The 27673-nt window shown below is 48.7% G+C and overlaps 1 protein-coding gene across 6 annotated transcripts; it reads right to left on the bottom strand.

The window, feature by feature from the left end:
- On the bottom strand, positions 1-27673 carry MTHFSD (methenyltetrahydrofolate synthetase domain containing). 6 transcript variants are annotated; one of them, XM_007994273.3, is made up of 8 exons: positions 27587-27673; positions 25560-25666; positions 24245-24355; positions 20646-20759; positions 18725-18815; positions 14033-14145; positions 13599-13724; positions 1-4497 (listed from the first exon to the last, which is right to left on the bottom strand). In XM_007994273.3, the coding sequence occupies exons 1-8, from the start codon at positions 27624-27626 to the stop codon at positions 4027-4029; spliced, it is 1173 nt and encodes a 390-aa protein (XP_007992464.3). In that variant the 5' UTR covers positions 27627-27673; the 3' UTR covers positions 1-4026. The 6 variants fall into 6 exon arrangements, with proteins under 6 accessions (XP_007992464.3, XP_007992463.3, XP_007992466.3 ...); XM_007994272.3 differs by lacking the exon at positions 24245-24355 and adding an exon at positions 24099-24212 and having other exon boundaries at positions 27587-27672; XM_007994275.3 differs by having other exon boundaries at positions 25560-25663; positions 27587-27651.

Consider the following 27673-nt stretch of genomic DNA (forward strand, 5'->3'; position numbering starts at 1 on the left):
TTTTCCTTCAAAAAAAATCCAGGTTGCTTTTTCCATCCTTCAAAACAACAGCCAGCAGCTCTGAGTCTGTCTCTGACGAGGCAAATCCTTCCCCCATTTGTAATCACTGTCATGTCCCAGGTTCCCAGCTGCTTGGAGACCCTGTCCTCCGCTCTCCTGATCCACAGACACCCTGCTGTTTGGAGGCGGGAAGCTCCAGCATCAGACCTGCCTCCAGAGGCCAGTCCCTTTTCCCGGCCCGGGGCTGTTCTTGAGCATTTCCTGTCCACCCTGTCGATTTCCATGCGCAACGCCTGGTGAGATTTTGCTGTTCAGTATAGAACGCCTTGGCATCTTTCCAGTATCAAACCCTTCTCTCTGGAACACAACTTGTTTCTTGATTCAGATCTTTCCTCTCTCTCAGGAAAGTGTGACCATTTTATCCAGATGAGTCGGGAACTGATCAGGCGTTTTCCCAAGAACTGACTAGTTTTTGTGGTTATTGCCTTAAACGTTTGCTAGTGAGTCGTGGAAATGCGTGTGACTTGCTCTGGCCCTCCAGACCTTTTCACTATGAAGTCAAATATTTCTTCAGCTGGTGCACAGTTTTACTGCGACTGTTTCCATTTCACGCTTCTTCCACCCCTATCCCTTTTTGCAGTGTTGTGGGGAAGAATCACCCGGCTCCATCTCTGCACTATCTGTGTCTGCGTCATTGTGCCTTCAGCCCAACTAAGTCTCTGTATTTTGTGATTCCAGCTTTTTCTGAGTCTTACTCTATCGCCCAGGCTGGAGTGCAGTGGTGTGATCTTGGCTCACTGCAACCTCCGCCTCCCGGGTTCAAGCAATTCTTGTGCCTCAACCTCCCTAGTAGCTGGGATTACAGGTGCATGCCACCATGCCTGGCTAATTTTTGTATTTTTAGTAAAGACAGGTTTTCACCATGTTGGCCAGGCTGATCTTGAACTCCTGACCTTAAGTGATCCGCCCACCTCGGCCTCCCAAAGTGCTGGGATTACAGGTGTGAGCCACCGCGCCCAGCCTGTGATTTCAATTTCTAAGGAGTTTTTTCTTACCAGTCCATTCTCTTTTTAATGGACACGATGGCCTCCGAGTCCCTTTGTGACTCCTGTATGAACATGTCCACCACGGCTAGTGTGTGTCTCAAGATGCCAATGTCCTTAGCTGTCTGGCAGCTACTTGTTGCCTGCTCATATCTGTAGACGAGGCCCAGACTCCCGCCACAGGTGTGTGGAGAAGCCCTGGCTCAGACGCTGCCTCCGCAGCTCAGGGAAGTCCTCCTGTTGTTTCTGAATGCCGGTGCGGTCTTGCCTTCCACACCAGGGTTGGCTGTGGCTTGCCACCGCCTGGTCTCCAGCACTCTCGTCTTACTGCTCACAGATTTTCTTTCTCCCGCCACAGCCCGGCTTCTAATACAAATGTCGATGTTGTGAGTAGGGATTTGTACTCTTAAAAAGTATCACCACCCTTCCTGCTGGGCTTTTCATTCCTGCTTGCTGTCCGCAGGCTGTTTAGGATCCTCACCCACCTCACAGGACTTCTATTTTTAGAGCTCATGTTTTCCTGTATATTGTAAGATCAGAGCAGACACGAGCAAAAATTGACACATTTTCCTTTTTAAAAAACATTTTTCTTAATAAAGTTTCGAGGACACTTCATCGACACAACTTTTTCTCGTGCAAAACCGTTATCAAATGTCTCAGGACTAAGGAGCGGATGGTGCCTGAGATTTTCTCGATTCCTGCAGTGAAGCTTTTTGACGATGTGGTTCCTTCACTTTGAGTCCCTCAAAGGCCCCACGTTGATCTGTTTTCTGTTTATTCAATTGTATCATCCTAGCTACTTGGAGGCTGAGGCGGGAGAATGGTTTGAGCCTGGAGGTTCAAGGTTGCAGTGAGCAGTGATCATGCCACTGCACTCCAGCCTGGGTGACAGAGTGAGACCGTGTCTCAAAAAATAATAATAGATATAAAAACAAAAGGGATGGTCTCAGCACTTGTCAAGTGACTGTCTTCCATTCATTCTCCCCTTATCACATGCGAGTGACACAATCCCGATGCTGATGAGCACGCAACAGCCGTGGGAACAAGGAGTTGGGTACCTGAGTACCTGCCTCACTACCACCTGTCACCACAGTCCTTGCGAACTGTCCCCACAGGTCTCCCTGCAAAGGACAGGGCAGTCAAAGGTGTGCAGGCTGATACATGTGGGGGATTTTATTTCACGCGCTTGCTCTTCAGTTTTTCTTACACGATGTTCCACAAATATAAAAATGAGAAACTCCTTCAGATTATCTGTGTATCCATACACCTGGATTATTCTGGCTAAAGTGTCAGGAAGCCCCAGCAGTCTGGCTTCCCTGAGAGAGCCTGTACTGACGGGTTTAATCCCACCGTCTGAGGGTGGGGTGGCCATCAGGCATGGCTGGACACAGGAGTTTCAGTGGTGGGGTCAGAATCCAGCTTCTCCCTCTCCCGGCTCCAGTGGGTCTCTTCCCAGAAGTCCTTGCTCCTGTCTGCAGGGCTGTGCCCACTGCTGGCCGGACAGGGAGTAGACAAGGCAGGGATGACTCACTTGCTCTTCTCCTCGAGTTGCTATTCGAACGGCAGCAAATCCACAGAAAAAAGGTAAACAAAAAAACAAATGAGAATCTTTCAAAAAGAGAAGTGTTCTTTAAAAAAAGAGAGAAAAGAAGGTGAGGACTTCAGTGTAACCAGGTGACTACTCTGAACTGGGGGCTGAGTCGGCCTCTGACACTGAGCTGAATGCCCAGTGACAAATGTGACCAGCCGTGCGGGTTGGGGGGAGGCCAAGGACACAGTGGGCCCAGGGCCCAGGGCCAGGTGTGGTGCTTCCAGACGTTTCTACTCCCCCATTTTATTCATGGCGACTTGGGAAGTAAATCAGTCTTTAATGAGCAAATCTAAGGCCGCGTTTTCTTTCCAAAGTCTCCACGGGATTTTCACGGGAAAACCAGTGAGAAAATGCCCTTTCAAAGAGAAGACTGAGTGTCCTGAAAACATTTTCTTTAAAGTGCGTGCAAGGGCTGCCCTCTTGAGGCATAATAATGTGCTTAAAATAACACTTGGTAAAACCCTCTGGCTAAAAAATCAAAATTTCCAAAGCATATACATTTGAAAAAAACAAAATCTCCACTTAAAAGCTTATTTTGACTTGTTGCCCGGGATCAATTGCAAAAGCGCTTCTGTTGAGAAAGGACAGTTCAGCCAAACTCCAGCTGGTTTTTAGAAACAGAACTGGAGGGAAAAAACCAGAAAACGTAAGGCACTAGGCAAATGTGACGTAGGCTGGGATGAAACCCGTTCTCCCAGAGCCGGTCTCTCCCACAACACCAAGTTGCTCCCCGTGCAGCCAGCTGGCTGAGGGCCCGGAGTGTGTGTCTGCAGAGAGGGAGGAGTGGGCTGGGGAGGGGAAGAAGGGACGCTGGCTCCCCGAAGTGTCACCTGAGGACTGATCTGAGCTGCAGTGAGCACTTTTTACCCAGGGGCTGAGCTCCCTGGGCTCCTGTGACGTGGATGGAGCTCTCTCTGCCATGCTGCCAGCTCAGGACCCTGAAGTCCAAGGGCGCTCTCTGTACCCGGCATGCAGTCCCGGCCAGGGCCTCTTAAAGGCCGGATCCTTTGTCCATCTTCTCCCGTTCAGCCCACCCCGGGCAAACCCGAGACCATCTTCACATCACCCACCCCTGCTTCGCCACTCACTCAGTCCCTGGCCCCTCTGCTCTGTCCCTCCAGAGAAACACAAACTGGCTCAAGGCCTGAGCCTGCACGAACGGGAGGCTGAAGTCTCTGTGTGCTGTGAGATGGACTGTGGGCTCGTTTCCCCACTCACAGGAGGCCCTGGGCGTTCACTGAGTGGTGACTTCTGGAAAGAACTGAGACCCGAGCAGCTCACGCGGTGGCTCTGCCACGTCTTGCCACGCAGGCCTCTCGAGTGCCATGGGAACCGGAGCAGCAGGGGATGGGGATGGTGAGTCTGCAGTGAGCTCTGTGGCTCTCCACAAGGTCACTTGTCCCTCTGCTGCCTGGCCAGCGCCACCCTCAGGGTGTCGGTGCCCAGGCGCAGGCCCTGCAAGCAGGAGATGGCCTGCTGGGCTGTGGCTGAGTCTGGGTAATGGAGGAAGGCTCTGCGCCGTGGGCCCTGCCAGGTGAGCCGCAGGGGCACGGAGCCGAGTTCACGCAGGGCTCTCTTCAGGTCACTCACACGGGCGTCCCGGGGGAGGTTCCCAACATAAACGTCGGCTGCAAGCAGGGCACCCTCCCCTGGTGGGGAGCCACGGGCTGCCTCCATGGAATTGGCTTCTGGCCCGGGTGTGTCCGGGGGCCTTCTGCCAGCACTCAGGGGCACTGCCTGCTGGCGGCCTGGTTCCGGAAGGTGCTGGTGCTCACCCTGGAGGGTGACGTCCTTCCCAGCCTGCTGCTCTCGGGCACGGAGGCTCCTCAATACTGGGATTTTCTCCATCATCTCCCGGCTGATCTGAAAAACAAAGCAGTTGCAGCTGTTCTCAGGGACAGAGTCTCAGGGCGCCTGCTACACACGCGTGCACACCTCTGACTACCGGCTGTGCTACACACGCGGGCTGCATGCCGAGTGGTCTAACTCAGCCCTAGGGACGGGACTCCCACTGTCCCACCCACTGTCTCACACAGACGATGTCACCAGTCTGTAGCTCTGCCCCTTGCCCCTGGCTTAAGGGAAATCAGCGCTCATGGGGGCTCTCTGGAGCGTCTGGCCACACGCTGTGGAGGTTGCAAGGTTGGGCCTCCATTTTCCTCCAGGCCCAGAAGCAGGAAAGTAAAGCTAGGGCTCTCTGCTCAGGCCTCCTACCCAGAAGAGGCACCTAAGGTTGCTACTATTGGGATTACAGGGTTACCAAAGGCAGCTCCCCTAATGACTTTCCCCCCCACCGAGAATAACAGGGAGCTGCCTCTGTATCTGCCCCCTACCTGTGCCTTTGGGTGGGATGAGGACTTTAATAGGACCACAGGGGTCTCCTCTCCACTGAGGGAACATCTGTCAGGGATCATCCCCTTCAATGCAGAGCCAAAAATGCAGAAAACAAGGCAAGTCTGAATCACAGCTTTGAAAACACTTCCTAGTGACGGGTCACCAAACTATGAAATCAGTAATACTACGCAAAAGCTTAAGTCTCAATTGTATGGGACTTGTAGACAAAGGACATCTTTGGCTTCATCGGATTTTTCTAATCAATCAGCTACTGCAGTGGGCCCCTTGGAACAGACTTGAACTGGCTTGAGGCAGCCTAAACAGTGAAGGCCTGTTGGCTCCGTCCTGTGGTGCAGTTTGCACTGGGGGCTGCCTGTGGGTCAGGACAAGTCACGTGACACCTGGACCACCGTGCCCTGTGCAGAAAAGAAACAGACACTGTGTAGTCCTTTTTGACAATTCTCATTCTTTAGAGATGTTTTTTATTTTTCTTTTGGGCACCAAGCTCTCACATGAGCATGGTCACCAAGAGGCAAGCCGTGGTCACCTGCAGGCCTCCAACAGAAGTGAGTATGTCACAGTATGAGGCAGCACATGAGCTAGACAACTACAAATTGTTCTACAAGATGAAACAGTTCAACTAGTATCAATGCTCTCATTACATTCAGAATAATATGTAATTTAGAGCAATGGTTCTTATCCTTGGCAAGGTGAGAGAGGAACCTTTGTGAGGAGCTGGGGTTCCCTCCCAGGAATGACTCACCCACAATTTTCTGTACAATTTCCCAGGGTCAATAAAGACTATTCATGGGCCTCCAAGCTACAAGAGGTGCACAGGCCCCAAGTTAAGCATCAATAAATTAGAGTAATAGTTAAAGATACACAAACACCTAAGAACAGCCAAGTGCGTTCCTGCAAACCTAGAGGCTCTCAGTCCTCTCTCATCTAGTACCTGGCTCTGTCTCCCAGTGCTGGGTGGAAAGTAACCTCCCCTCCCGGCGAAACCTTCGCTTTGGTCAGAATCCTCTGTGGTGGGATGCCACTCTGCTCCCTGGCACTGCCACATCAGAAGCCTTGGCAGGTGGCAGGCACAAGGCCTCATTTTGGTCTTGAATGGCAAACAGACTCTTGGCTGTCATAGAAAGACTCTGCAAAGACTTGCTTCAACATTTCCCATTGTTCAGACACAAAAGAAAACAACTCACGTCTATGCCATGAACATATCCACGATGTGCTCTTTTCTAATTACAAGGCATTTCTCTTCCACTGGGCCCTTGGCCATCCTTCTCAACTGACTTACTGCGAGGAGACGTAACTCACAGAGCAGTATCATACAAGCTCTGGGGCCCAGGGAATCTCAAAAACGACCGAAGTCCAACCAACCCAACCTCTTTCCACACCTCTACTCCACCTTCTCAGAAAGTTCAGGCTTTTGTGTTCTTCTGAAGTGTTTAAAAATAGATATAAACTGGTCATCATTTGATTTTGAAGGATCTTTTAAATTACCAGATTTAGTACTGAGAACAGATGATAAAATTTAAAACTGCAATTACAATGAGAGAAAAAGTGTAACTATGCATTTATCTGGAAGAACTGAAAGTTACTTGGCTCTGAGGACAGCACCAGAAGTCTTGAGGTGAGAGCATCAAGTGGGCTGGGGGTGGGGGTGAGGTAAGGAGTGCAGTAAGGGGTAGGGGTTTGGGGGCAGGCTGCACCCTCCGGGTAAACACTGCTCTTCTGATGGGGTCTATCGGGAGCTGCGCCAGCCCAGTTTCCTGCCCCCCGAGTTACTTCCCCTCCCATCTGTGTCCAGTAGCACCTCAAGGTTCCCTATGGCAGAAGCAAGCATTCTCAGGCGAGGCTTCACACTTGGGGTTTTACAGCAGAAATCTGTTTTGAAACACGCCATGGGAAAGACAAATATATCCTTCCATGCACATCACAGGGAGCTCCTCCATTCTGAGCCAGCAAACATACAATCGGCTGAAGAATAATGAAAACATCTTAACCACACATTATGAGCTGACTGGACGGCCAGGGCACCGACACACTGGCATCCGCAGGGGGGCCGTTAGAATGGAAATGCGCAAGTGTGTTCCACTGAAGTAAAATCGCTCTTTTCATGAGCAGTGTTTTTGGGTAAAGGATGACAAGGCTTCGCATCAGCTCCCTCCTCCTCAAGCTCTAATGGAAACATCTTCCTGGCTGTGGGGCGGCTTTGCCACTCTGCCACCTGCTGGATGACTGGGCTGATCCCTGCCACAGCTGACAAGAAAGCCTCCTGTGCACCCACCAGCAGGGTGGCTGGACACCACGGTCGGGAGGAGCGCATGGCAGTGCTACTGTTGCCCGGCTGGCAACGAGGAACAGCTGTTACATTCTGCTAATCATGTGAAGTGAAACATTTTGCTTGTTAATCAAACATGAGAAAACATTTTTGCCTTTTTATAATTAATTCTATTCTCAAAAAATAGAACAAACTTTTTATATTAAATATTAGATTATTATATTAAAATAAAGTTTAAAAACCTGTCCCCTAGACATGCTAGGTCAAATATGAATCTGAAATCTGACTTTTAAGATATCTGATTGAGAATCAGAAACTGCTCAAAAAGCAGAGACTTGGGCTCCAATCCTACGGCAGCTACATGCTGCTTTTACCATTTTGGATAAACTGCTTTTCTTTCTGACTCCTGCATTACCTGACCTGGAGATAAGGAAACTGGATGATTTTTGAATCCCCCTCATTTTTTTTTTTTTCTTTTTGAGAGACAGGGTCTCACCATGTCACCCAAGCTGGAGTACAGTGGCACAACTCATAGCTCACTGCAGCCTTGAATACCCAACTCCAAGCAATCCTTCTGCCTTAGCCTCCCAAGCAGCTGGCACTACATGTAGGCACTCACCACCACACCCAGCTAAGTCCTCTATTTTCAGTAGAGATGGGGTCTTGCTATGTTTCTCAGGCTGGTCTTGAACTCCTGGGCTCACGTGATCCTCCTGCCACGGTCTCCCAAAGTGCTGGGATTATAAAGGCGTGAGCCATGCTGGCGAAGATGAGCAGACATCAGAAGTATTTCTAATACTAAGTTCAACCTCCATAAATAGTGAGTTCTCTTGCCCGAGACTAAATGTGATTGTTCACTGATGAAAATGCCTTAAGATACTTCCAAATGGCCACAGTGAAATAACCATATGGAAGGTAGCTCAGAGGAGAGCACAGGGAAGGCCAACGGAATGTGCTGCCTTCCGTAAACATAAACGCCAGGTAGGCCTCGAAGCCTCTGCTGGCTCTCTAAAGGCAGAATCTCTTCAACATGGCTCACGGAAAACCCTTTTGCTTAGTTGTTTGATCAACTATGTCAGTTGGTAGAAAAAGACTCAATAGGGCCACCCCTTTACAATCACGCTTCTACTGGGAGTGCTGGCGGATAGCAGGGGCGAGGCCTGGATCTCCCAACAGGGGCCTGACCACAGGTAGCACTGCGTTCGACTGTACCCCAACATCGGGAAGGGACGGCTCAACTTGGGAGGGGTATGGAAGTCACTAAGAACTATTTAGTAAAAAAACATTTCTGTTTTCTGGTATACATGATCACCTTAAAACTGATGCTGCGAGATGCCAGCTTCCATCTGCACGCCGTGGCTCCTGCCTGGCCGTCATTGCAAGGCCCGTGGGAGTGACGTGCCTCCCTCCGCCTGCTCTGCACAGAGTCCTGCATGGGACCAGCAGCTCCTGTCTCACTTTTGCACTTGGAGTTTGGGCCCTGGGAGAAGAGCAGCCGCATGGTTCCCCTCACACAGACATACTTGAGCTTTCCGTGTTGGCTGTTCCAGTGTCACTCTACCCACGTGTGTGCGTGAGTTTTAAGGACTGGCGCATCTTTAACGATGTTTGTTTCTGAATTCTCATTTCTACTAACTGAGTACACTGGGAACAGAGATACCTACCTTACTGCTGTGTGACTGGGTTCAAATGCACCTGGGCACAATGTCTACCTTGGAAAATGTTGAACAAATTTACTGTTTTTTTCCTAAATATTGTTGATTATAAAATTAGGATATGCTTGTTGTGGGAAATTTGGGAAAAAAGTAGAAACATTTGAAATCCTATCTCCCAGAGATACTGTTAATATTCTGTTGTATTTCCTCCCCGTCTTTTCTCTCTGCCTTTTAACATGAGCAGAATATGAAATTCATTATCAAGCATGTATAATATCATATGGAGCCTTTTCTACTTTATACCACATGCATTTTCTCATGCCACTAAATATTCTTTAAAAAGTTGTATGCACTTAAATGGACTCCCCCCATCCCCATTTTAAGGCACTGCAAGTCTTCTATAGAAATTCAATAAATCCTTATCTGAATTTCTACATATTTCTCTAGAACTGATTCCTAGAAGGTAAATTATTAGGTCAAATATAGTAATTCTTTCTCAATGAAAGCCTCTCTCAGCCCTCTAAACGTACTGGCCCAGTTGTGGGTAGGGGTTGGTTCACAGTTAGCTGCATTATTTGCAGAGAACAATTTTGTCTTATGTGGGATCTGAAATTGGGCTTTGCTGTCCCAGGACTGCTGTCACAGAGGACACTGTCCTCAAATCCTTTTTCTTGAAGTGTCTAGAGATCATGCAGCATACTGTGGCCATCTGAAGACCACTCTCCCCAGCAGGCTGTGTGGGGAAGAACGGGCCATGCTTTGAAAGCTACAGAATTGTTTCCTTGAGTATAAGCATGAGAGTGGCTCTGGAAGAATCCAGTTTCCTTCATTAAGGAGCAAATGAGTTGACCCGGGAAAGTCAGACGCACAGACCTTGGTCTACGGTGTCCTCGCCACCCCCATGGTGATCAGGAGCCATACGCTGACGGGAGTTCCAATGAAGAGCACAGGACGGGCGAGAAGATGTGTGTGACTGACAGTCCTTCCACCGGGCAAAGGCCAAAACGTCCTCTGGCTTGTGGGTCTGGTGACGGGGACCACAGGCTTGCGGGTGCCTGAGTGGCTTCTCCTAAGCCCTCAGTCTCCTAGAGTCAGGCTGGCCTTGCGTTCGGCGCAGTTGAGGCTCTGGAGTCTGTAGCCATGCCCTACCATTCCTCTCCGTCTCCGAGGTATTCTTAACATTTATCTTTCTGGCTCCCCAGCTCAGGCCAGCTCTAGGGAAACACTACAATGGTGTGGCGCGTCTCCACTGCCCAGGTGCGGCTTGGGCAGAACGGGGCTTCCAGGGCAGTGGCAGACCCGGGTCTCCCCAGAGAGGCTCCACCCGCTGCTGCTGTCCAGGTGCTCTCTTGGGTCCAGCAGGTGACCATGGGTCTCAACAGGAAGTTCCGTTCTTCTGTTGCCAGTGACTCACAGGACACCACTCAGCCCTGGAAGCTGGCTGGGACTCTGCCCCACAAGGGCAGGCACTGGTCAGTGGCTGGGGCTGCTCAACACTAGCGGGTCCGGGAATTCAGCCATTTTCGGTTTGCTACTGCACAGAGCTGAGGCAGCCAAATGGCTCTCAGCCCACTGCAGATCACCTGACACAAGGCTGCCACAGGGAGGGACGTCGCATGACTGTCTCCCAGATCAGAAGATCACCGGAGCTGGATGAACTGCCCAGAGGTTCAGGACCACATTCCAGCTTCAGGCCCAGGTCTCTGGTGCCATCTCCAGCCTGGCAGAGATCCTTGGTGTAGCTGGGGTTTCAGGGAGTCCTGGGTTCTCAGGGTGCGGTGACTGGGAGATGGGGCAGCAGTGGCTATGCATCTTGTGGCTTGGATGTGGCCAAGTCACCCTGAGTTTCACGGGTCTGTGGGTGAGGCAATCGCCCCCAGAGACAGAAAAGCCCATGAGGACAGAGCAGACAATGTGCCTTCTAGAAAGGAGGAGTAAAAGCAGATCCTTCTGGGGAACGTCTCTGTGCCTGTCTCTTCCTGCCAGAAAGCTTCTGATGAGGGTGCAGAGCGCCGGAATGCACTTTCAGCCCCTTTCCCAACCCTAACAGGCTTCCTTTGTTGAAGAGGAGATGGAGGAGGAACAATGGCTACTCGTGGGGGGTCTCTGCAAAGCACCTGCACAGTCACAGGCGGTATGGAGCAGCCGAAGGGCTGGAGAGCCGGGTCAGTGCCTTTCTTTCCTTGTCCTCCACTGAGAGGTAGTAAAGGGCATACCAGGGCACCACGTGACAACCCGTGGCCACAGGGAGACACGTGAAGGACCCCATCTTGGCTCAGTGAGCTACCCAGAAGGACCATCCTAAGGATTCAGCTAGCAGCACAGAGAAAGAAGAAACATGCATGACGTCCAGGAAGATTTCTCAACTTTAACAACCTACCTCGCATTTGTGATAATGATGAGGACTGTGGCCATGCTCGCAAGCATCGTCCTAGGCATTCTACACGCACTGCCGCACACCCTCCTATTTCAAAGACAAACGAGGGGCTCGGAGGGTGTGCTGGAGGTTACAGATAGAGCTACGAAGTGGGAAACTCTTGACTGCTAAACTGAGCAATACGCTCACTGGCCACTTGGTCTCCTTTCTTCAAAATCATGAGACACAGGCTGAGAAGAGTCCACGCGGATGTTGATGGTGAATCAAGGAGATGCGCTGTTTACAGCAACTGCACTCAAACGGAGCGTGTATTAGACTGCTCTGTAAGACAGGGCAGGACGTCAACTATTGGAAAGGTGGAACAAAGGCCAGGGAATCAGATGCTGAATTATCTTTGTGTTTTGAAAATGAGTAAAGGAAAGGCAGTTTGTGCTTCCTTCACATCCTTCCGCAAGTGATCGACAGTGCATCGCAGATATCCCAGTGAGATGGCCAAGAGGTAAATTCTTGGATTCTAAGACCTACAAACCTATAGTGATAAATCATTACCACTATAATATCATGGAGGGGTATACCAAATATTTGGCAAAAAGTCCATTTGAAATGATATCATAACCTAGCACTGAACAGTCCCCCCTTCCACATCCAAAATCTTTCCTGGAATTTAGGGATTTTTTTTTTCTCCCAACAAATGTTGATAAACACTCACTTGAGCTGCATAGTTAGTGAGACTAAAACAGAAACGCTGGGGGCTGGAGAAAGTGACTGATTTCCTCTGACCATGCAAAGGGATTACCAGGTGGTGAAACTGAGAACACAGGACCCAAAATGAGAGACAGGTTTTTAAAAGTTTGAGATTCTTGCTGAGGCCTCATAAACAGTGACCATTTTCCTGGAAGAGGGTCTCGACAAACAGTGAAGCCCCCAATGCCCTCCCTCCCCCACAGTGCTGACCCTGTTTCAGGAACCTTGGTTTGCTTTTCTGTAAGAAGACATATTCACCTAACATGTCCGATGACTTCATTTGTTGCTACTTTTCTACTTTTCTTGTTAAAATCTTCAGAAAGTAACCAGGCTGTTCCTAGCTCTCTTCCGGGAGAGGCTGCCCAGGCTCCCGCTAATATGGCTGCAATGGGCCCCTTCTCTAACGTGCTGGCCTGGAGGGACTGCCAGCAGCCTCACTGTGGCTAATGCCCTTGTGCAACTTTCCCACCATCCCTGTTCTTGGCTCTGAGGAGCCACCAGCCTCGCGCTCTGTCTAGTGCATTGGCTTCCACTTACAAGGAAGCTGTGGACCAGAGTTCCCAGGTGAAAGACTCTGAAGAAAGACACCAAGGGATATTTTCATTTCCTGGAAGAGCAGTGACCGCCTTCTCCCCAGTGCTCCTGGTGCGCTTGGAGGGCCACCCATCCACTCTGGGTCACACAGGCTGTTCCCTCTGCTTTCATCAGCAACCAGCCGAGGAGTGTAGACCTGAGAGGCCCCAACAGTGCCTGCCCAGGACGCCTGCAGGGAAAGTCCCTGCTGGGCTGTGGCGAAAGTAGCAGGAATTTTGTGTTCACCCTTAGAGGTGGATGTTGTTGATTTTCTATGCCCAAAGGAAGGATACTTTCAAACACTGAATGGCTTGGGTTTAAAGAATGGGAGACGTGCACACATATGCTTATTTGACCAATAGTTTTGTCCACACGAAGCACAAATGTCTTCTCAGTAATTCTGGCTGTTTGCCAGCAGAGACAGCATCATAGCCTACAGGCTGCCTTGCAGGGCCAAATTCCTACTGCAGACTAATTTGCAACGTGTGCCATTACCCAATCTGGAAATAAAAACGACACATGTGTAAAATGTACAAAGGCTTGGTACTGCCTTCTACTCAGGCTAGATCTGCTTGAAGATCCAGATCTTCAGTTAAAAAAAAAAATCTGGATTTAAAAAGGGAAGACCAATGAGATAATGCCAGGCAGAGTTTGCAGCACCTGGGATGGCAGAAAACAACTCTTAAAAATGAAAAACAGTGGGCAAGTAAAGCTTCAAGGCATTCGCCCTCCTAGCCCAGGTGGCCATTTCTGCCATCCACAGAGGCGGATTTTAAACGCAGCTGCTTTTTAGAATCCCAGAGATCTGTAAGCAGATTCTTGGGCCTGGGCCTGGAGACTCTCATTCAGGAGCCAAATTGTTCAAAAGCTCCTTGGGTAATTCTAACGTATAGCCACGCTGGGATTGCCAACAGCTCCCATGCCAGACAGAAAACACTTAAAAGAGGAGGGGCCACTAAGCTACAGGCCAGAGCTGGCCACGGCCGTGACCTACCTTGGACCAGGTGATTCCCATTGGCTGTGGGCGCTCGCAGCCTGTGGCGATGACTCTGGTTGGAGTGAGGATGTAGTCAACGGTGATGTCGTGCTCCTCAAGGAGCTCTTCAGGGATGTCCACGACCTGGGGGAACGGAGGCGGGATAAAGGGGCTGGTGGGAACGCCACTGCAGGATAAAGGGGCTGGTAGGAATGCCACTGCAGTCGGCACACTGCCTCACCCAGTGGGAATGTGAGGCTGGCTAGAGAAGCACCCCCACATCCACTCTGGGGCTAAGGCTTAGCCACTGTACCACTAGCAAGTCCAGCCCTGGCTGATCCACACCACTCATGACACGGCATGGTTCAGAAGCAGACGAGTCTCTTTCCCCACCCCCTGCTCCCTCAGAAGAGAGTGGCAGTGGCTCTGCTCAGCCCATTCATAAGGAGCACCTGGCAGTCGTGGACGATGGTGACCACCGGCGTCTCCTTGCTGACGGCACCCATGGATACCATCATGGCATATTCCAGATCGGCGTAGCCTTCTCCCTTCCCGATTCTCCAGCCTACGAGACAACCGAGAATCAGTATCGCTGTGTGGTCCGGGGCATTGCTGAGAAGTGGACTTTCCATCAGGTCCAGTGGAAGGAGAAGCTTGAACTCAATATCCCGAGCTAATCTATAGAAGTTTTCACAGAAATGCCCACCAAATGCCCACAAGCAGCCCACCATGAAGATGGACTTTTGGGCATTAAACAGGAATAACAACACAGCAAATGTCAGGTGGTGAAAACACAATGATGTGAACACTGGACCGTTTAACCGTGTCACAAAGGGAAACAGCTCACATTCATGTCAGCTTTATGTTAGCAAGACTGATACTTAAAAAGAATGAAAAGAGCAGTTCTCAAAAAGACTAAAAACAAATTCCTACTGAAAGCAAAATAGGTTTAATCAACTCACCTCGGGGGAGAATCGCCGCTGTGAAGTCAGGAGCCCAGGATGGCACGGCCTTGTTTCTTTAAAAACACTGAATAGTCACCACTAGACACCAGGTCCCGAGGGACGGTTTAAGCAGTACTAACGCGTTTTGCAAATCTGTAATGAGTGGCACCACAAAAGAATTATCTGAGCCTAAAAGAGCAGCTAAGATGAAATCGAGGTTTAACAGCCTCTCTAGCCAAATCAGCTATTCAGAGACAAAAATGCAGGAAGACAGGAAACATCAAATGCCTTCTGACCCTCACGGAGAAGCTACAATTCCTCTTGTGAGAAGCCTGAGGCCCTTCAGAAACGGAGGCCTGCGTGTGCCACCACCAGCATCACCCGCAGAACACCTGCATTACTGCCGCTGTGCCTGAGACCCACATCTGACCGTGCTACTCTGACAATTCAAAACCTCCAACTGCGCATGCAAAGAAACAAGAGAAAGAAAACTCAACAGAAAAAACAGCAAAGGATATGAACAGTTCACAGAAAATGACAGGCAGATAAGCAGCAAACATACAAAATTCTTGACTGACTCCTAATTAGGTACAAATCAAAGGCAAAGGAGATACTATTCACTGCTCACTAGCAGACTGCAAAAAGTCAAAGCTGACTCATGCCAGCTAGGAACACGGAAGCAGAGACAGAGACCGGGCACCACTGTTGGGGCCGAAAGTGAGCGGCCCTTCTGGTGGCAACATCGAGGCTGACAAAATCCATCCTTCAGTTCAGCAACTCCCCTCCGAGGCCCTGGCCCATGGAGAGCCTCAAACACGCACCTAGACTATCCCCCAGAACATACTTCACTCTAGCATGATCTGTGAGGGAAAAGACCAAAGCCAAATCTGGAAATAACTCATAACGTATACATCCGTCAGCCGGGGTGGGCTTCAGTTACTGAGGGGCAGTCACGAGAGAACACCGTGCAGTTCCTCAACACGGGCCGAGGAGGTCGGCCTGCTGTGCTGACAGGAGGGGCTCTAAGACACATTCTCCAGCGAGGCACGGAGCTCTGTGTGTGCCACTGTCCCTTCTGTGAATGTGGAAAAGGGATGTCTATAAATCTATACCTACAGATTTATAGGTATAAGACTATAAGACAGGGGTTTCCAACTCCCGGGCCACAGACCAGCTGCCATGCCAGACAGAAAACACTTAAAAGAGGAGGGGCCGCTAAGCTACAGGCCAGAGCTGGCCACGGCCATGACCCACCCACCTTGGACCAGGTGATTCCCATTGGCTGTGGGTGCTTGCAGCCTGTGGCGATGACTCTGGTTGGAGTGAGGATGTAGTCAACGGTGATGTCGTGCTCCTCAAGGAGCTCTTCAGGGATGAGCTATAAGACAGGGGTTTCCAACTCCCGGGCCACAGACCAGTACCAGTCCGTGGCCTGTGAGGAACCAGGCCACACAGCACGAGGTGGGCAGTGAGTGAGAAAAGCTTCATCTGTATTTACAGCCGCTCCCCATCATTCTCATTACTGTCTGAGCTCCGCCTCCTGTCCAATCAGCCACGGCATTAGATTCTCATAGGCGTGCAAACCCGCGTATGAACTGTGCGTGCCAGGGATCTAGGTGGCATGCTCCTGATGAGAATCTAATGCCTGCTGATCTGTCACTGTCTCTCATCACCCTGAGATGGGACCGTCTAGTTGAAGGAAAACAAGCTTAGGGCTCCCACTAATTCTACATTATGAGTTGTGTAATTACTTCATTATTTATTATGATGTAGGAATAAAAGAACTAAAGTACACAATAAATGTAATGTGCTTAAATTATGCTGAAACCATCCCCTCCCTGGACCATGGAAAAATTGTATTCCATGAAACCGGTCCCTGGTGCCAAGAAGTTGGGGACCATTGCTATAAGATATCTGTGTTTCAGCAAAACAAACTGTCATCAGAGTGAACAGAGAACCTGCAGAATGGGAGAAAATTTTACAACCTATCTGTCTGACAAAGGTCTAATATCCAGAGTCTGTAAGAAACTGAAACAAATTTACAAGAAAAAAACCCAAACAACGCCATTAAAAAGTGGGCAAAGGGCCTGAACAGACAGTTCTCAAAAGAAGACATTTATACAGCCCACAAACATGAGAAAAAGCTCAACATCGCTGCTCACTAGAGAAATGCAAATCAAAACCACAATGAGATACCATCTCACACCAGTCAGAACGGCGATTATTAAAAAGTCAAGAAACGATAGATGCCGGCAAGGCTGTGGAGAGATAGGAAGCTTTCACACTGTTGGGAATGTAAATTAATTCAACCATTATGGAAGACAGTGTGCTGATTTCTAAAGGACCTAGAACCAGAAATACCATTTGACCCAGCAATCCCATTAGTGGGTATGTACCCAAAGGAACAGAAATCACTCTTCTGTAATGGCACATGCACATGTATGTTCACTGCAGCGCTATTCACAATAACAAGGACATGGAATCAGCCCCAATGCCCATCAACGATAGGCTGGATAAAGAAAATGTGGTACATATACACTACAGAATACTATGCAGCCATTAAAAGGAACGAGATCATGTCCTTTGCAGGGACATGGATGAAGCTGGAATCCATTATCCTCAGCAAACTAACGCAGGAACAGAAAACCAAGCACCACATGTTCTCACTCAGAAGTGGGAGCTGAACAATGAGAACACACGGACACAGGGAGGGGAACATCCCACACTGGGGCCTGTCAGGGCAGGGGCAGAGGGAGGGAGGATATCAGGGAAAATAGCTAATGCATGCTGGGCTTAATACTTAGGTGACGGCTTGGTAGGTGCAGCAACGCACCACGGAACACATTTACCTATGTAACAAACCTGCACATCCTGCACATGTACCCCGGAACTTAAAAAAAAAGAGATCTGTGTCTCACACGCATGCTACTATGTATGACATCTACACTAGGAACTTCTAATGGGGCAGCTGGGGAAGGAACAGGGAAGACGTATGGTAGGGCTTTCTGTGCTGTTCAATTTTCTAAGCAGACACATGACTACTTTACTACTTTACACAGGGGGTTCGGTGAACAATGAAACTTACAAAGCATTGCTTTCTTCTTATACATCCCTGAACCTGATGATCTTTTTCAAGAGGCCCGGGACCTTTGCTGATTTCCCACCACCTAGAGCCCAAGTCCTATCATCTGGCCTCAAGGCTTCTGAGAAGGGGCTGCAACCTAGTAAAGGGCCTGCTGCCTGAGGACCCTTCAGCCCTCTCTGCCTGGACAGTGGCCAGCATGCAGGAGCCAGCCCTGAGGCCACTACTGAGAGGATGCCCCCTCCAGGCCGGCAGGTTCCTCCTCAGACTCCCCCTCCCACTCCCGTCAGTCCTGACTTGTGCCAAGCACTGATCATTTCAAGTCCTGTCCTGGTCCAGCTCTCGTGTCTGCCCCACCCACACACCGTGTACTAAGGTAGAGACCACCCAGTGGCTGCCTGGTACACAGCAGGTGCAGCAGGTACACCAGAACAGTGTGTTCCTGAGTCCCCAGCCTTGAAGACACAGACGAAGCACCGGAAACTGGGAATGCAATGAAAGCAAAGAATAATGTCCCCACATCAGCTCCAGTGGTGGCTGGGAAAAGAGGGTGTCCTGAAGCTGGAGATAGCGAGGAGTGGTGCGGTGACCCTGCCCTCTTGGCAAGGGCCCCCTGGCCTTGTGGACCGAGAGCAGCCTGCCTCACATGCAGCACGGCAAAGCACCAGGCCTCAGCAGAAGTCTCAGCGACACACCGTGTTGTTCAGGAGTCTGCTGCTTCATAATAAAAACAAAGCTTGGAAGGTACTGTTTTTCCATTTGCTGGAGTCCCTCCAAAACCAAGTATTTACTGACATGCTGAAAAGAAATTCAGCTCCAGCTCACTTAAGAACAGAGAGAAAACATTTCACCACCTGAAGAGAGAGTTATCTCACTTTGTTTTCCCTGCTAAGAAAAGTGAAAATGCTGTACCTGTGTTGGGCTGGGCCCAGGAGTGGGGGTGCTGAGCCAATTCACCACTGAAAAATGCAGTGGCTTCGGAGACCAGGTAAGCACATCCAGAAAGCAGAAATCACCGGCGACTTTTGAAAGACAAACAGCCTGGCACTGACAGCCTGGCACGCAGCCGCCTTCAGGCAGAGCTGTCACACTCAAGAGTTCCCATTTGCTAGTCTTACCTTTTTCAGAAACGGCGACGGATCCCACCACAACTAAATCCACAAGGACCCTGGAATCCAAGCCAATGGGGACACTGTAGCTCCTCACACCCTGCACACAGAGACATGGATTGGAAAACTTCAACGCCAGCTGCTTCCTCATTTTGTAATTCATGATCAAAGTGCGCTCAGGGTTTGAATCAACCTCTCGGACAAAACCGATGCAGGCACACACAGCACCGCGGACCAATGCAGGCACTCACAGCACCGCGGATGTGGCGTTTCAGGAGAAGCCGCATTCCAGAAACCGCTTTAGGGCAGTTCCCCGTCTCTTTCCCAGAAAGGTGGCCAAGGGGAACTCACAACATAAATTCATAGGCTGCCAATTTCATAACATTTAACAAATCGTTTCTCCCCATAAGGCAGAAAAGCACAGTGGTGAGAACACAGGGGCAGAGTCCCTGGGAACTGGGTTCAGGGCCTCTGAGCCACAGGACCCCAGTAGGCTGGAGCTCTCTGAGCCTCAGTTTCTTCCCCTGTAAGACAGGGACACCACCCTCTGCCTTGTCAGACCAGTGTTGGAATTAAATAACAAAACGTATGCATTTAGCACATAAGACATGGTCAGTAAACACTGTATGACATATTTATTCAATATAAAATCCTGAAGGGTACTATTTTCATGTACAATATACTCACTTCTAAAAAATTATCCCTTCACCCAAAATGTCCCAAAAGTGTATCACTTTATATTAATGTAGGCCTGCATGTAAAGAATAGGGAAGTTGAATACATTCATGATTCTCATAACATGGTTTATGTAAATCTCAGGAAAAAGCCATTTTCAGTCCTGTATCCAGCAGTAACTGATCATTCAATGTGGCAGTGCAGAGCTATGACAAGTTCCGTAAGGATCAGTGCATACGGGTGGCTTGGGGTTTCCCGACAGTCACATAGGGGCTTAGTCCAGGAAACCCTCCACTGCAGGCAACCCTGTGTTCTCATGATCTTACAGGAGCCACAGGGGGCAGGCACTAACCAACTGCAGAGGAACAGACGGCTTGCATTTGTGAATGCTGACCATCACCATGGTTTTGTCTCATTTTTGTACCTTTATTTTTCCTTTGCTCCTTTCTCTCTCTATATATACATATTTTTTACTTTATCGTATGTATTTTTATAAATCATATCAAATTCTATTTTTGGAATAAGCAGGGTGCTAATAAGTAAACAATAAAACATTCCAGTTTTATACATTAGGCTTAAGTGGCGAATCCCATAAAAAAGGGTATCTTGAATTGCCTTATTTTTTATTCTCAGTAGATTAGAAATTAAATGACTTGGAGTTTACTTTAGGATTCTTAAAAAAGCCACCAAATTCGACTTCCTTAACTGTAAAATACATGACCAATTGTATTATAATGCACCCTAAAGTCATACTTGTACACTTGGTTTTACTAAATTGCGAGGCATTCAAGAAAATCTTAAATTTATAATTGTCAGCAATTACTCATTTAGAACTGGTGAGGCAATTTTCAGTGGAGCACGTTTTGGAAATTCTATCCCATCTCCCCAGTCGCTCTGGTGGCATCTGACGAACAGGCTGGGAATAAGAAAAAGCTCCACAATACTAAACATCGCAGGTTAACACTGGGCAGCGCCGAGAACCAGATCACTCGTCTTCCCTTTTCTTACAATAAGGAATTTATAATTTGCCAATTTGGTGCAAAATAGAAATTGAGTTACAGAAATAGAATCTGTTTACTCAGTCTTCCTACTTGGCTCCGTTAATGACAGAATTCTTGAATACTTTAATATCTCTGTTCTTTTGGCCCTCTTAAAAATGAATTCCAACTGCGTGACGCTATCTTATGCTAACTTGTGAGAAGCCGTCACATGGTACAGTTCTTTCCTAGGTGGGGACATTGCTTCTGGTGCTTACCTGAGAGGTGGCACATTTTCTCAAGATGTCTTTAGTTGCCCCAGGGGGTGGTGTGATCTTATTAAACAACCCCGTTCTCAGTCGTGGTGTTGGAACCAACAATGTTTTTTTGCTCTTTTAAAGAAAAGACAATCAATAAATTACAAAACTAAATTATTCCATAGGACTTTCTTATATGTGCTTTTACCATTTCAGGAGGAGAGGTAAATTACTATTATCTGCATTCTTTTTTGGTGTGTGCCAAGGAAATTACTTATTTGAAAACCTAATTAAATAATATGTGGGGTCGATTTTTCTTAAAATCACCACTCCGCACCTCCTTACCCTGAAGAGCCACAGTGTTACTAAACTTGCTAATTGGACTTCACTTGCCATTCAAAATCGTTACAGGTAAAAATTGACAAGAGAAATCCAAACTAAGGCTGGTTCTGACAAAATCCCAACCTCAACTTTCCTGTGCCCTCTCTGCGCTCAGCACCAAGTGCAACAGAGTTACAATAATGTTGTCATTAGAAACTGGCAAGGCATAGCTATCTTACTCAAACATTTCTATGCAGTTTGGCTGTTCAGCAAATCACAGTCAAAGAGACCAGTAATCATGATAATCAATACACCGACATGTGCCAATAGCTCTTTACTTCTACTTAGTTCTCAAGTGCCTATTGTGAGAACCTCTACAACAGGGTTTCTCAAAGTGAGGGCCCTGGGCCAGCACATCAGTGCTTCTGGCACCTGTTCGAAATGAATCAGCCCCTCTGGGGGAGCTCTGATGAGCCTTCCAGTGACTCTGATACACACGGAAGTTTGAAAACCGCTGGCTGAGATGTCTCATAGATTATGCAAGGGTAAGCCACAAGGCAATCACAAGATCTGTGAAATCTTTCATGTAAATAATAGTATATTTTAGTTTTTGAGCAGGAGATGACACCACAAGACCAATAAAAGACCCATAACATCTGTTTGGCCTATTTCAACAAAGGCTTGTCAACCATGAGAGCAAAGGACTTCAACACAGCACTCTAACTGCCGCATGCTGCTTTTCTGTGAGTGGTGGAGTGTGGCTCCCTTCATTGGCAGTGTTGGAGTCCTATGCACCACATTATGGGGATCACTCTCTCTTTTCTAGAAGCTGCTCATCCTCTGGCTCAGTAGATCTCAGCCTTTAGTGTGCATTAGAATCAGCAGCAAGCTTTAAGAATTACCGAGGTCTAGACCTCACTTCAGAGACCAATTGGAACCTGGCATGGCCAACAGACAGTCTTCAAACCTCCTTGAGTGACACCACCATGTGGCTAGAGCTGGCAAGTGGCACCTAAGCCAGTGGTCCTGAAACCTGTGCGCTTGGAGGACCCCCAGAGTATTGATGAAACAGAGTCTGATGCCACTCTAGAGACTCACAGGTCTGGCGTTGAGCCTGGGAAGCTGTGCATGTCCCCCGCACTGTGGACTGTGCAGTCAGACACTGGCCGCTGTGCCTCTAGGTGTGGCCTGAGGCTGTGCATGTCCCCATTGCCTGCCCACACACAGCTGGGGCTCAGGAACCTGGATTTTTACCTGCATCCCAGCTGATCCTTAAGTCCCTTAAAGTTTCCAAAAACCACTGAGGACCCTGTAAGCACCAGAACTCAGGGACCACATGTGTGTTGGTGTCTTTCACCACTACATCCTATGCCCAGCACGCAGCCTGGGAGATAGCTCAGTTATTTATGCAGTTGTTTCTCCAGCCTGAATAAACGATGGCATGAAGCAACAGGGATTTGCTCAGGGCTGCATCCCTCTTCCAGGCCGTCTTGGCTAAGGCTGACCTCTACACGGTCAAGGTTTCTGATTTTTGCTCTGAGGGGCTGACAGCTGAGAACACCCTGAACTTCACACCTGCAAGGACTGGCTCTGGAGTCAGGTGGCTGGGTCAGAATCCTGGCTGTACCGAGACTGACGTGTGGTAACCTGAGGTGGAGCCTCTCTGCATCTGGTTTCCAGTGTCACAGAGGAGAAGAGATGGCTCCCATAGGACTACTGGAGAGCTAAACCACATAACACAGGGAAAACATTTAGACAGAACTGCACCTTGAATGCAGCGACTGCCGACTGCTGTCCTTCCTTGCTACTGCTGCTATTCCTACTTCTAGCTTATTCAAATGATTCATTAACTGAGAAAATAAGGCTGACAGGAAGCTACGCTTCCGGAAGAGCCTACATAGAAGTCTCTCTTGGGGCTGAACCGCCATCAGCAGACAAAACGATCTCCCACACGAGCTTGGACCCAGGGCAGGCCCCTTCTCTCAGCTCCAGCAAGAATACACTCTGCCATTCCCCTTTCTTTGCCACGCAGTGTGGAAAGCGCTCCTCTCACCAGGGCTTCTCAGGAATTTGACTTGACAACTTGGGTGGGAGAATGGTGTCGGCACACAATGCGTGGCAGCGTAAGGCAGAATGACGACGATGCTGCCATGAAATGGCCAGTACTATACTCATGTTATCAGCTGTGATTTGCTTCAGCAAAACCACACTAACCATTACATTACATTAATGGGGTTATTTGAATGTTACTGATTTTATAGTTTTGTTTGTATTTAACTTATATGCTTATTTTGGTTTTATAGTTGTATAAAAGCTAGCTGCATTAAAATTTATATGAAGTTTTATGTTTATCATATTGAATTAGGTTATAATAAGCTAATTTAAACCAACCCTGGGGGAGTTTTCTTTTTTTCCTTGAAAAGGGGCCTCTGTTTTCAGTCAAGAAACAGTGCTCTAATTGATACATTTTGAGGGCACATCAGGCTTCTTACTAGTGATGGATCATGTTTCAAAGAATTATAACACTACACCTATGACAAAAAGAACTAAGTATGTTGTAATCTTCCTCCTCTGATGAAGCACATCAAAACTGAGAATGTTTCCACACCATAGTTTCTGTGTCTGGTTGAATAGGAAGAAAAAAAATAAAAATTATAAGAGCATGTCTGAATTTAAAACGTTCAACAGTGTTGAGAAGAAACCTTTCCAGTTCTTATCCCTGGTCTTCATAGTCTCAGAACGTGACAAGTGACGTCTGTCATCCAGAGGCAAATGATTCTGTGTTCAGCCAGCTTGTCAGCGTGCTCATTTCAAATGGCAAAGTGGTGTCATCGCTTCAGCTCCGGCTCCTCAATTCCGGAACACCACAGGTTCTGCCTGCGTTCCCTCTCTTGTGCGGAAGCCATTGTTTTGAACATCCTTTATCTCTGAATTTAGACACATTTGGGACTCCTGATTAACTGAATGCTAAACAGCTGAAGGGCTTCTGAACTATTCTTGGAAAAATCACCACCAAGGGCACTTTCTCTATTGGAGGGAATCAGAAGCACTGACTTTCTAAATACAAGATAGACTTGTGCACTGACCAGCGACCTGGAAAAGGTGTCCCCCTTGGCAGCCAGGTCTCGGCTCCGCTCAGGGAAGTGGAATTACCTGCAGCGCCAGCAGCCGAACGCCTTCCAGTGGTTTATCAGGGTCCACTTTAACTTCCTGTGTTCTGGCAAAAACGTCTAGGTCTTTGATGTTTTGGCAAGCCAGATAAGACCCCTAGTTAGGCAAATAGACAGAGGTGCACTTACTTCAAGGACGAAGAAGCGAGCATTTTTCTGGGGGGCATCAGGATTTACTTTAATGGTCCTGGCCGTTTTGAACGCCTGCAAGCGTGGGAGTTGCTCGGCAGCAGAAGCGCCCTGTTTCCAATGCAATCGCACGTTACTGAAAGGACAGCACGCTCTCAGGCCAACTGCAGCCCAAGCAGCTTGGCCCAGAATCTCACCCAGACAGGCACTAACAGTCACCCAAAGAAACATCTAAGGAAGTAGTCTAAGTAAGGAAAGGGATTTGAGAAAAGCAGCCTAATCCCACTTGAGTTTTAACTGAAATAAAACACGCACTCCAAAAAGAATACAAATCGCGAGTGCAAAATGTGATGATTTTTCACAAAATGAAGACTGCTGTGTAACCACCACCAAAATCAAGCAACAGCATGACCTGGAAGCCCCACCTCTCTCCCGTTTCATTAATTTTTAAAGATTTCTACATGATTCTCTACATCCTTCATCTTTCCCTCTGCCAAGATACCTTTCTCTCTCTGGGGTCAGAAGCATGAAAACAAAACACAGTAACAACAGAAAATCATCAAAAGAGCAGTTTTTCAAAGGGACAGGACAGTCTTGGAACCACCTCAGCTGAGGACCAGAGAAGGTGGAGCTTGTTGTGGAGAAGCCAGGCTGGGGGAGAGACAGTCCCGACAAAATGGGGTGAAGCAAGCACACAGCTACGTCCTTCAGGCCAGAGAGAGCATTTTTGACAAGCGCTTTCTTTTTCTCTTGGAAAACAGGCATGCCAAAGATTATGAACTGTTGCACTGCCTCTTTCAACTAACCTTTTTTTTTTTTCTGTCAACCCTGTTAGGAACAGCCATCTTTGATTGTCTTACATTTTGATTAGCTGGGAAACTGAGGCCCAGCATCGTTAGGCTGGCAAGGCATTCATTTCTTTCCGAAGGCGCTAGAGCCTGGACTTCCAGTTCAGTACCCTTCACTCCCTAACGCTCTTAGCAGGGTCAGTTTTGTGAAAAGCCATCACAACAGTAACATGCTTCTGGCCAGGATAAATATTTTACTTTGTATCATACAGAAAACAGCAAGTAGCACCACCTCACCTAGAGACAACCAAGCCGCCCTGCACAGAGAGGCAAGAGGCCCCAGGTGAAGGGTAAACGACGTCTCCAAACGCTAAGGACGCCCTGGCCAAATGGTTTTGATTTCACACCACTGCTCACTGCTCACCACATTCTAATCCACCATGATGCAGTACGAGATTTTATTACGAGTGTTAGTCATTTCGGAATATCTTGTTTTCCTTTTCCAGACTCCAGAAATGTGTCAGTACCTTAAAGTTGGGAATCCTGTGATGAACAGGTCGGGGAAAATCAGCTAAATTTTGTGATTCCATGTGGTCCCAAATTTGCTCACGAATATCCTGTTTGGAGACACCTACTGCAACAAAAGAGTCCCACTTAATAACAAAAAAAGGAATTCCACAGCCCATGCTGAAAGCCTGCTCCAGTTACACGCTCAGCTCCCCACACCGGAGTTCATGACTATGCCAGACCAGATTGAGAGGTTTTTTGGTCTCTACATTGAAAAATGTAGTAAGTTTTTTTGTTTTTTTTTTTGAGATGGAGTTTCGCTCTCGTTGCCCAGGCTGGAGTGCAATGGTGTGATTTCGGCTTACTGCAACCTCCACCTCTGCCTCCCAGGTTCACGCGATTCTCCTGCCTCAGCGTCCTGAGTAGCTGGGATTACAGGCATGTTACATCACATACTCACAAACAATTATTAAAGTTCACAGTAAATTAAACATAGCCCTAATATTTAATCCAGTTATACTAACCTTGAAGCGGTAGGGGAGCCAAATACAACCCAAGCCTTGTAACCAAGCCCTCCTAGAGTCCCTGCTTGGGGACTCAGGTTCTGCTGATGTAGAGAAACTGCCCTCTCAGTCTATTCAGTCTTGATATAACTATGATTCGCTTATTCTTGCCATAAGTCAGGTAAGCTTGCCTTAAAACTAAGTGATCTATAAGACAGCTATTATTTTGGATTACTGACTGCAATCCCCTTTATTAGTGTGGGCTTAATAATTAGACGACCATGTTGGCCTCATCTCCTGTCATTCCTCACTCTGAATCCAAAAAGTGGCTCAAGGACTGTTCTTCCCTGGCCCCAACATACCTGCCTACCTCCTCTGCTCTCCCTCAGGTCTAGCTTAGATTCGACCTCCCCCAGGAAACACTCTTTGAGCGCTGTCTCAGGCAGATGACCCTCCTTTAGAAATCTAAAGAGTACCCATACCATTTGGGTTTTTTCCCCAAACTGGAACAATTACTACAAGGTCACCACATGTATCACTTTCACTAACAGCCCAGAGGGCCTGGAATATCCCCAGCCCTGCGCAGGATACCCTGTGGGACACCAGAAATGTAACACTGTGGCCCCTGCTCTGGAGTCAATTATCCCATAACAGTGATTCCCCCTAATAAAGCAATGGGCTAACTGGTAAGGGGAGGAGTCATTGCAAAAGAAAAGGGCAGGGCCTTTCCTTTGGAAAATTACAAAAACATGAGAAATAATTAAAATAATAAAAGGTGACACATAGTAATATGTGAAATGCCTGAACCCTATTCTGTAATTGTCTGTTTGCTCCCCCAGCAGGCTGTGGGCCCTGCTGGGTCAGCGTGGGTCTCATTCACCCTTCAGTCTCCAGTCCCAGCTCAGTTCTGGCACAGGGCAGGCATCCCAAAAGGTCACTCTAACCATGACGGCATATGATCACCCTCCGTCTATGTATTGTGTGCATGCTGCACACGTAGTATGGGTGGGAGTGGACCTGTTCACAGCTGGGGTTCCGGCATTTAACAGACCCTGGCACACCTTTTGTACTAGTAGTATGGGGTATCTGCTAGGCAATCCTGCGAGCAATCATCCACCCCTTCCCCCACTAGAGAGTGACTTCCTACAGGCCAGGGGCTCTACCGGAGGAAGCCTCGCCAGTGCCCAGAGAGGGCCCCGCGCGGACAGGGCTTCCACAACCATCTGTTAAGACCACAGCAGTTAAGCTACCCCCGCGTGTAAGTCAAACCGGCTTCCGATCCTGCCCCTGAGCCTCAGTTTCCCCGACCTCACGGGGCCCACAGGCTCCCCGACGTGCACGGCAGGTGTCCCTCCCGCCTTGTCTTCCCGTTATCTTTATTTGGTTGGACCCGAACCCAGCACAGACCCTCTCCGACCCCCTCGCCCGCCTCCGGTGATTCTGCGCCATCCTCTGCCAGCCCCTGTGGCCCCGCCTCGACCCTCACCGGTCCCTGCCGTCCCTCCCCATTCCCAGCCGCCCGGGCGCCGCGCCGCGCCCCTCACCAGCCCTCGGCTCCATGGCGACGCAATCACCGCGCGACATCTCCCGGCGCCGAGTCTGGCGCGCAGTGACGTCACCCGCTTCGCGCC

Source organism: Chlorocebus sabaeus, chromosome 5 (assembly GCF_047675955.1).
Source record: "Chlorocebus sabaeus isolate Y175 chromosome 5, mChlSab1.0.hap1, whole genome shotgun sequence".
NCBI classification, from domain to species: Eukaryota; Metazoa; Chordata; class Mammalia; order Primates; family Cercopithecidae; genus Chlorocebus; species Chlorocebus sabaeus.

Excerpts from the sequence above, each read along its gene's own strand:
- MTHFSD (XM_038008190.2), bottom strand. The coding sequence starts at position 25,718 with ATGGGCTGTGGAATTCCTTTTTTTGTTATTAAGTGGGACTCTTTTGTT. Across the intron at positions 24,213-25,559 it reads ACAGGATTCCCAACTTTAAG|GGGTCTTATCTGGCTTGCCA; the intron begins GTACTGACACAT and ends TTGCCTAACTAG. Across the intron at positions 14,146-18,724 it reads CGTCGCCGTTTCTGAAAAAG|GCTGGAGAATCGGGAAGGGA; the intron begins GTAAGACTAGCA and ends GTTGTCTCGTAG.